The 10,308-nt window shown below is 34.8% G+C and overlaps 2 protein-coding genes across 2 annotated transcripts; both read left to right on the top strand.

Annotated features, from left to right (window-relative positions):
• The first annotated feature begins 1,178 nt into the window (after positions 1-1,178).
• LOC127849240 (uncharacterized) lies at positions 1,179-3,839 on the top strand. Its single transcript, XM_052381960.1, has 2 exons — positions 1,179-1,241; positions 1,805-3,839. Exon 2 carries the CDS (start codon positions 2,547-2,549, stop codon positions 3,837-3,839), a length of 1,293 nt encoding a protein of 430 aa, XP_052237920.1. The 5' UTR covers positions 1,179-1,241; positions 1,805-2,546.
• A 652-nt stretch (positions 3,840-4,491) lies between these two features.
• On the top strand, positions 4,492-7,691 carry LOC127849239 (gastrula zinc finger protein XlCGF7.1-like). Its single transcript, XM_052381959.1, has 5 exons — positions 4,492-4,652; positions 5,261-5,429; positions 5,809-5,947; positions 6,194-6,243; positions 7,404-7,691. The coding sequence occupies exons 1-5, from the start codon at positions 4,492-4,494 to the stop codon at positions 7,689-7,691; spliced, it is 807 nt and encodes a 268-aa protein (XP_052237919.1).
• The last annotated feature ends 2,617 nt before the right edge of the window (positions 7,692-10,308 follow it).

The raw sequence follows: 10,308 nt of genomic DNA, 5'->3' as shown, positions 1-10,308 counted from the left end.
TTTGTATTTCCTGATCACTAGTGTTCTGCCCTTCTGCAGTTTGCATGCTTCCAAAAAAACGGTTGAGGTTCCACTAAACTCTTTTGAGTCATAGGAAATTAAAAACACATATTTTATTTTATTTTTACTTTAAACTTATATGTGCTGTACTGTACAACAACGTAATGGACTACAACTTAAAAATACATTCTTTATTATTTAATTTCTCTACTCACAAGGTGACATGATAATAATTAGATTAGTTTAGATCACTTTGGTGAATTATGACAACATGTGAAACTCACATAGAATTATAAACTATTAGCTGAGTGGATAAGCTAATCATAGATTGTGAGTTTTTACTCACCTGTTGGACTTGTCAAGTATATCTCAGACAGTTTTCACTGTGAGTTTTTACTTTCCTGTTGGACTTGTCAAGTATATCTCAGACAGTTTTCACACTTTGACCATTATGCTGTGAGCTGATTGTCACATTTTAAGTCATTTCAGTGCTTTGATGACAGGTTGTTTGTCTCACATTTGCTCAAATTATGAGTAAAACACCTCAAAGGCCTACTAAAAGTGAAAGAAAGCCATCAAAAGCCTTGTGAACACATGTTGGTCACAGGTCTTGATTAGGCAATAATCTTGAATTGATTAGAGGATACTTGAAGTTGTTTCATCACTGTTAAATTCAGGTGTTTTGAGTTTGATGCCCATATTCATTTTAGGATTTCATCATTGTGCTTCATATACATGCTAAAAGTGCTTAATTGGCTTTTATAGGACAAATCATTCCTTGTGTGGATTTGTGAACATTTTGTGTGCTATTATTTATTATCATTCTGGTAATTATTTATTAATTTGGACAAAATACTAGTATGACTAAACATAAATCATGTGTGTGTTTAATTACATATATTTTTTTAATTATATATAATTAAATGAAATTGAATTTTTAATGCCAGTTTCTATGTTTTGTGTTTGATATCAAAAATATGTCTTGGACATTTATTATATAATATTTCCATGATTTTAAAAATAATATTTAAAATTATTTTTAGGCTTTAGCTTCTGATCTGTTTCATCTTCCTAATGAATCTTCTGCAAGTAGCCATATTTATTACCTATTGTGATGATACATGTAACAATATTTATGACATTATATTTTTAATTTTCAGGATGCTGAACAAGTTCTTGGTAGTTGAAAGCTTGTCTTAAGGGTTAGAAAGAAGTCATCAAGTTGAGACCCAGGGCATTAAGTATGTATTTTTAGTATCTTACAAATGTTGTTGCATACCCTGGCTGGTTTTGTTATGTTTGCATCAACAAAGTTGATTTGATCTTGAGTGGAAGTAGTTTATTGATCTTGTTAAGCTTTCATTGTCACTGTGAATTTAGGTCTTAGTTAAAATGTCTTTAGCCCTTACAGTGCTGGAACCGAATTTTGAAGGCCTTTGCAAACAGTTTGGATCCAGACGAGACGCGTGGCGTTGCTTTTCTGATAGTATTCTTTGGAAAAAAATTGAAGAAAAAGCTAATGTTAGAAATTCAGCAGACGACATTTTAGCAGACGACAAATTACCCAGCATGCAAAGGGTTAACTAAGATTTGTGTGATAAGCATTTTTTAGTGCATGCAGTGTTATTTTAGCAACAATTAATAATAACAATAATAAAATATGCCTGTCTATAAATTACCGTGAATTGTGCCTAATACATAATTTAAACAAGTATTAACAACACAATAAATTAAAAACCTAACAAATAAAAATTTGAAAACAAATTTAATAAAAATATTTAACAGGTCTCTGGTTGAATTGCAGAAAATTCACACCACCAGCTCTTCAAAAAACCTTTCGATGGAGGTGGAAAAACGTTCCAGTAACCACTCCTTGTATCAGTACACGATTGAAATGAATGAAGAACTTGACACCAGTCTGAAAAACATGACCAGCGACCAAGTAGAGAGAATGGTTGCCCAGGAAAATATGAAAAACCTTGCCCTTAGCTTGAAGAACAAATCAGAGTATGGTCACACTGGGTTCAGATATGTCCTTGAGGCTCAGACAGAGTGTGAGGAAAACCTTGCTAAACTTACAGAAAACTGTGATAACGATGTTGAAGATGGCAACAAGGACTTCGAAGATGATGACAAACAAGTTGGCGGTAGACTCGTGATTGATTTATCAATGGGACCGTCAAAATGCAAGACCAACGAGAGTTATACTCCCCTGAGTGGGGCCACTAAGCGAAAGAGAAAGTCACACAGGGACAATGTGCATATCAATAATATGAAAACAAAAACCCAAACGACAGATAGCGTGAATAGTGAAACCAGTGAACCAACTGACCTAGGCTTGAGAGTGAACAAATCTCAGATTTCTGAGGATATCTCGGATTGCTGGCAGCCAACAAAGGTAGTCATTACTGACAATTATGACAGCGGCTCTCAAATTTTGCAAAGTCATCCTCACCAGTTTCTGCAACAGAAATGCTTAAAAGAGCTGCCTCAAACTATGAACATAAGACATTGAAAAGTTCAGGAGGAAAATTGATAGTTCCGAAATGCCATCAGCATTTAGTGGTACCTCACCTATTTTATTTGCCTCTACTCCGTCCAAATCAAACCTGACCGCTACTAGTACGCCAATCAAAGAAAACACCAAGAAGAATCGTCGGAAGAAATATGTGCCAATCAAGTTGGAACAATCTGAAATCGTGGAAGCAAAAACTGTCAACTCAGAGGAACATGCAAAATGTTCAAACAATGTTTCCGAACTTGAGACTGGCCCTATGGATCTCTCAATGACAGGGAAGAAGAAACCTGAGCCACGTTCCCCAAGCCTTGATGTTGAAGGCCCGTTAGACCTCAGTGCCAGATCTAGTCCCATCGAATCAGTAAAAAAACTCCCTCAGAAAGCATTTAACAACTTCGAACCGGTGAATCTTTCAAAAAGTGAACCAGCACCAGTGAATCTCATAAAGACTGAGCAAGTTGAAAATGGCTTCAGAGCAGCAATGGACTCAAAGACTCTACCATTGAATCTGGCCATACCTTCTCACCCGTCACACCCTGCATTTTATCCAAATGGGTTCCCATCTCACCCAATGATGGCCGGAGCAAATCCCCAACAGGTGAAGGATTTCTTTGAGCTGATGATGAAGATGCAGTCCCAGTTTCCCAACCAGAATCTACTGCAAGCTAACACACAGGTGATGCAATTTCAGGCCATGATGCAGAGTGCAATGTTGAACAACAGCATGCTGGCGATGAAAGGCCTGAGCAACTACCATCATAGTACGCCCGTGAAAAATGACAAGAATGCCAACATCATAAAAGCTGAGACGCCGGAAAGAAAATATGAAGTTTCCTCACCTACGCACTCAACCAATGGTTTTTTCACCTCCAATATGGACTATTTCTCAAAGAATTTGATTTCATCAAGTCCTTTTCTTGCGGGCTATAATGGCTTCCCAGGAAGTGTCCCGTTCGTTCCAAACCTCTTGGAACAGAAACCAGGTCCTGGTCGACGAAAGCGTGTCAAGGAAAACAGCGGCTCTCAAGGTCAAGTGATCGAAAGAACCTCAATACCAAAAATAGAAGATATCCCTGCTTTGAAGAATTTAACGGATTCCAGTTCTCCTGAAGATATCGTGGAGACTTTGAAGGCACTGTTCCCGGTGCAGCCCCCGAAGGCAGATGCAGTGCACACATACGGCACGGAAGAAAATCCTGTGCGGTTCTTCGTAAAAGATAATGAGCAGATACAGACGATTGTGGATTCTCTACTTGTCATCTGCGAAATAAAGGATATCAGGGCCATTATTGACCAAACGATAAGTAGACTTATAGTCTAAGACTATGTCTAAAAATACAGAATGTTCTAAAAACCTAAAAATGTACTTAAACAATTTGAAATTCAAGTCAAGCATGACAGTTAACATTTTATTTTTGTATAATTCCTTATTATGATTAATATTTATTTTATGCTTTCCAGTGGTTTATAGAGAAATATCAGTGAATCAAACCTGATACTTTCACTGTTTCAAACAGTGAAAATTATCAGTGAAAATTATTGATAATTTTCAGGGTTTACTGTGAAATGACGTCATTTTTTTGATGAAATGACGTCACTATCCCAGCGAAATTCTTTAGTTAAACTCTTCAACAATGTATATAAACTGTGAAAAAAAGCATAAAATAAAAAGAAATTTGTTGGATTTGGTGGAATATCGATTTTAATTCACTCGTGATCATAGAAAAAATATATTTTCTATGATCACTCGTGAATTATAATCGCTAATCGACCGAATCCAACAAATATCCTCTATGTCAATGATATAAGCACAATTTTTTGCATTGATATATGCAAACTCTGTAAGAAATAACTTCGTGAAATAATTGCATGAAAATAACTGTACGGAATAACTGTATAAAACAGTATGAAGGAACGTTTTGAAATAATTTTAGAAATAACTGTATAAAATAACATATAATCATACAAACAAAATGTTACAGCCTTTCGAAGACCATTTGCCACTTGGCGGTGAACAAAACTACAAGAACGTGTGTAGACTCTGCAACTCTGTGTTCTTCCACATTGAGCACTTGACCAAACATGTGAAGAAGGTCCACATTGTGAAGAGGTTTCAGTGCGATCAGTGCGATAGGTTAGCAAGCATTTATTAGTTATCCAGTAGAAAAATAATGTATTAACCCGTTTGCATGCTGGGAAATTTGTCGTCTGCTAAAATGTTGTCTGCTGAATTTCTAAAATTTAGCATTTTCTTCGATTTTTTTCAAAGAATACTAGAAGAATAGCGAACTTTTTGGATCCTGATGAGATGCCACGTTCTGTGGCATCTCATCTGGATCCAAACTGTTTGCAAAGACCTTGAAAATTCGGTTCCAGCACTGAAAGAGTTAAAATCGCTTGTTGCACCTTATAAGTTAAAATAACAGAAATCAAATGGTGGATCTTTGAAAACTTTATTTTGATTTTTATTTAAAAAAATAAATGTATAAGAATTATCCGATTATAAAAAAAACTAATGATGAAAATACAAATAACTCTTGTTTTTTAAGTAGCAAGTATAAGTACAAAAAGAATGCTTATCATCATGTATTTTGTTTTTAATTTTGTGATTTGAGTCAACATATATAGTTCAAATAACATGAATACAAAAAATTGGGATTTTGTCTACATTTTTTTCCCTCTGTTAATATTATGTATGATATAAACTAAACTCTTACAATGTATGTGCATTTTTTTTACCAGGTCATTCCATGATGCAGGCAACTACCGGCAACACATGCGTGTCCATGACGACAGTGACATCCCGTTTGAGTGCGAGGAGTGCCATCGTCGGTTCCGACACAAGTGCACACTCAAGGTGCACATGAGGATACACACGGGAGAGAAACCTTTCAAATGTGAAATCTGCAGCGTAAGTTGTCATGGTTACAGGGATCAGACCTTTTTTACCATTCTTTACTGTATGTTAAATATATCTGTTTGATTTAAGCCATGAACATAAATCAACACAATCAGTTATACCATGATTCTATTTATTTAAAAAAATAGACAAGGACCTTAATGGTATGTTGCAGGATATCCCGCTACATTGTAAAAAACGGGGGTGGGGGGGGGTAAATTTGATAGCAAATGTGTGAACAAAATGTTTTTTTCATAAAAATATATTTGCTTTTTAATTTCTGCAATTCTTAAAATGGCATAAAGATCCCTATTATCTCTTCCTTAAATCATCATTTTTTCTGATTGTTAAATCAGCTAGAGAATCCTAACATTTCTCCCCGTATTTCCAGGCTACATTCAAGATCTCGTCAGGCCTCCAGACTCACATGCGTAAGCACACTGGAGAGACCCCCTACGCCTGCGAGTTCTGTAGTATGAGGTTCAAGTGCCAGTCCAACCTTAAACAGCATCTCTTTCACACACACTCAGGTAGGTTGGGCCATGTAGCCTCTTTCCTGTATATATTGCTAACTCGGGTAGGAAGGGCCATGTAGCCTCTTTCCTGTATATACCATTGCTCACTCAGGTAGAATGGGCCATGTAGCCTCTTTCCTGTATATTCCATCGTGGCTCAGGTAGAATGAGCCATGTAGCCTCTTTCTTGTATAGTCCATTGCTCACTCAGATAGGATGGGCCATGTAGCATCTTTCCTGTATATTCCATTGTTCACTCAGGTAGGATGGGCCATGTAGCCTCTTTCCTGTATATTCCATTGCTCACTCAGGTAGGATGTGCTATGTAGCCTCTTTCCTGTATATTCCACTGCTTAACCAATTGCCACTGGGATGTGCATGTTGATGCATTTTAAGTCCTTAGAAGATCAAATTAAATTAAAGACCCATAGAAATGTATTCTAGTTTTAAAGGCTTCATTTCCAACCCTATGATACAGGCGATCAGAAAACAGCATAAAATCTGAACAGAATGCGAGTCATTTGCATTCTGTTTTGGTTGTATGCTGGTTGCATATAGCCATTTGCTTCTGAGTGGGTAATGGTCTACAGTTAAATATACATTTTATACTGAAGGATTTTTTTAACACTAGTGAATCATTTGATGGAACTCTTTTTGTCGTTACAACAAAGCAAATAAAGGCAAAATAATTAACATATTATATATGTCCCTAGTAACAGGCTAATACCAAGAAGACACCCTAGCAACCCTGATTTGTATTTAATATAAATCTGTGAAGTCATCATCTTGATAAAAAAAACACTATTTCGGCAAAAGTATCTTTTTAAATCTGTTTAAACTAACTGAAAATATAACAGCTGCACTAAATGTTACAGCACATTATCATAATTTAACGCGGAACAGCGAAAATAACTAAAACGAAGAAGAATCAATTTCAATTCGTTTTCCATTTTCATACTCGTTTTATGTACGATTAATTTTTTATTTCAATTCCTTTTCTGTCAAATACAAATCATAAAAACGAGCCTTATCTGTTGCCCTGTAAATCATTAAATTAGATCTTATTGATAAATAAATATCAACATGCTTTTTTAAAGTGAATATTATGTAAATTTTTGGAAGTCATAAAAATGTGTAGCAAATTTTCTTAATTTTGAATATGTTTATTTTATCCAAACAAAAAACTAAACTGTGTCATGTGTCTTACACACACACAAAACATGTGATAGAATTTGCAATTAAAACAATAAAATATAATAATCATAATTAAAATGATAAAATAGAATGAGAACAGGTAGGGGTGGCAAAATCACCATAATATCGTGAAATCAAAACAAAAGGTTGAACAGACTAAAATAATAAAAAAGGAAATGCCTTAAACAAAACAACTGGTAATTAAAGCAATATGAAATCAAAAAGGTAATCAACGATAAAACAAAGTTTGCTTAAATGATATGATTTCAAATTGCAGTCCCGTCCATTTCCCTGCGAGGTTTGTGGGAAATCCTACAGCCGCAAGTCAATCCGAGATGCTCACGTACTTACGCATACAGTAAAGGACGGACTCAATGGGACGTCATATAATCATCCGGACGACCATTCACCTCCCTCAAGTCAAGACACGTCATTGGACAGCTTGGATAATGGTTACATGGACGAGTCGGAATTTTCCAACCACAGCGGACTTGGGTCGGAAAAATTGTCCACTCCGGAACTTTCTGTGATGCATACTGGACAGGCAGTTTTTGCCGGTCATTAAAACAGGCGAGGTTTTAGGTATAAGATAATAAAACTTTGGTTATGTTCGTCACACAAATAAAAATTGTATGTTAACTTTTTCAGTGCTGGAACTTAATTTTGAAGGCCTTTGCAAACAGTTTGGATCCAGATGAGACGCCACAGAACCTGGCGTCTCATCAGGATCCAAACTGTTTGCTATTCAAATAGTATTCTTTGAAAAAAAATCGAAGAAAATGCTAATATTAGAAATTAAGCAGACTACATTATAGCAGACGACAAACTTACCAGCATGCAAAGGGTTAATGTACTTGTTTGGAATGGGTTTGGAACTTGTGGTTTTGTATTTTGCACAATAAGTTTTTGCGGTAAATAAACTTGTTTGGAACGGGCTTCAACTGAAGGTCATGCGTACTATCATTTTCTATTGAATGTCATGACATAAGAATTTCGATTTGTTTTAGAACTTCTTGTAATGCATGACAGACAACTGGTATGTGCATGTCATTAAAACGGTACCTAATACTTTAAAAGCAGACGCAATGATGAAATATCTGCATCAGGAATAAAAGTCTTTCAATATAGTATGCCTTAATTATGAAAACTGATTTCTGTTGATCTTACATTATTTCATTTATGAAACTGATTTCTGTTGATATTACATTATTTCATTTATGAAAGCTGATATGTGTTGATCTTACATTATTTCATTAGTATATATCTCTTGCTCAACTTGTGTAGAATCTCAATAACTTTTGTTTTATGATCATTTCCCAGGGTTCTTTTTTTTTGCAAGTATTTTTACGCAATCAGGGAAGTGCATGGTCTGAAATCTGGCAATCCAATACAGGATTAGAATTGTACATGTAAATAGTTTGTTATAATGTGAAAATATTTGTTCACATGCCTTTTTTGTCTGTATTGTGATGAAACTTTTTAGTTAACTGAATTGTTCCCTACTTTTTTATGCCCCTGAAGGAGGGCATATAGTGATCGGACCGTCCGTCCGTCTTTCCGCCAAACTTTGTGTTTAGGTTTCGAAAAATGCTCATAACTTCTATGTCCCTTCAGATAGCAACTTGATATTTGGCATGCATGTGTATCTCATTGAGCTGCACATTTTGAGTGGTGAAAGGTCAAGGTCATCCTTCAAGGTCAAAGGTAAAAACCCAAATCCATGGGCAGTAATAAGCTTCGAAGGGAGATACTTATCTGTACCTGCCAAATGATAAAAAACAATTAATAAATCAATACGGGGCAGTAGGGGGCATTGTGTTTCTGACAAACACATCTCTTGTTGTATATAAATTATCATAATCAAAGAACTGTGTACAATCTCTAGATTATTATAATTTGAGCATAAATTGCCCTGTGTTACAAATTTTTGTTGTAGGGGCTTTCTGAAATGAATTCTTTATAGAAACAGGCGCGTTTAGTATTATACTCCTTGTATTTGAAAAAAAATCGCTTTTTATGCACATTTAGTATATACCATGTTGATATTGAAAATACTCAAAAACTTTTATATAGTTATTCAGTTTTAATTATGTAGTTATATTTTTATATATAAAAAATGCTCAATATAAGACTGTAGTCCATTGCAATTGGTTTTAGAGGATAGATACTTATATATGTGTAAATAAAAAATTCTCACAAATACTCATTTGTACGAGGTTAGTCCGAAGTTTTTTATCTCTTTTTTTTTTGTTACAAAGGTCATGTGTATGTTTTGTGTGTAAGGATACTAATTTTGTTGTTTTATTTTTATGCCCTGGATCGAATGATCGGGGGCATATTGTTTTTGGCTTTTCTGTCTGTCATTCTGTCCCAAACTTTAACCTTGGTTCAAGTTTTGCGATAACTTTTGAAATATTGAAGATAGCAACTTGATATTTGGCATGCATGTGTATCTCATGAAGCTGCACATTTCGAGTTGTGAAAGGTCAAGGTCATTCTTCAAGGTCAAAAGTAAAAAATACAATCCAAGGGAACTAATAAGCTTTAAAAGGGAGATAATTTCTAAACCTGCCAAATGATGTATTGAAATATTATTTCAAATTGATGCAATAGGGGGCATTGTGTTTCTGACAAACACATCTCTTGTTTATAATAATATTCTCTTTGTATAAAACCATTTAAATGTTGATTTCTTAATACTTACAACCAAGCTACACCAATTACTGGCATACCAATAAACTTACATGTTATGGGACTCCATTCTTAATGTCAAACCATATTTACATCTTACGCTATGACTTGTTAATGTTAAAGCAATCTACTCATGTTAACCTAGTGCAATTATGATATCCATGCATTTATGTTTCATAACCTACCCTTCACATTAAATTGCATGCAATAATTGTATTGTATGCAACAACCGTATTGCCTCAAATAAGTGTGTCGCATACAATTACTGTATTGTTTGAATACCTTTATTGTATTGCATTCATTTTTTGTAAAGCATTCGTTTATTGTTGTTAAATATATGCTGTTAGCACACATCATGAATTCATGTAATTGTACCATTATTTGCTTGCATTTATTGTTTGGCATTTATTATAGTTGGTTGAAAATCAGGCATTTTCTTACATTTATGTTGTTATTACAATGTTTGCATAAATGAATTTTGTTTTATTCAT

Source organism: Dreissena polymorpha, chromosome 10 (assembly GCF_020536995.1).
Source record: "Dreissena polymorpha isolate Duluth1 chromosome 10, UMN_Dpol_1.0, whole genome shotgun sequence".
NCBI lineage: Eukaryota > Metazoa > Mollusca > Bivalvia > Myida > Dreissenidae > Dreissena > Dreissena polymorpha.
The sequence above is the reverse complement of the archived record's forward strand: the minus strand, read 5'-3'. Positions and strand labels throughout refer to the sequence as shown.

Coding starts and splice junctions, on each gene's coding strand:
- LOC127849240 (XM_052381960.1), top strand. CDS start 2,547: ATGCCATCAGCATTTAGTGGTACCTCACCTATTTTATTTGCCTCTACT.
- LOC127849239 (XM_052381959.1), top strand. CDS start 4,492: ATGTTACAGCCTTTCGAAGACCATTTGCCACTTGGCGGTGAACAAAAC. Junction 4,653..5,260: donor CAGTGCGATCAGTGCGATAG/GTTAGCAAGCAT, acceptor TTTTTTTACCAG/GTCATTCCATGATGCAGGCA. Junction 5,430..5,808: donor TCAAATGTGAAATCTGCAGC/GTAAGTTGTCAT, acceptor CCGTATTTCCAG/GCTACATTCAAGATCTCGTC.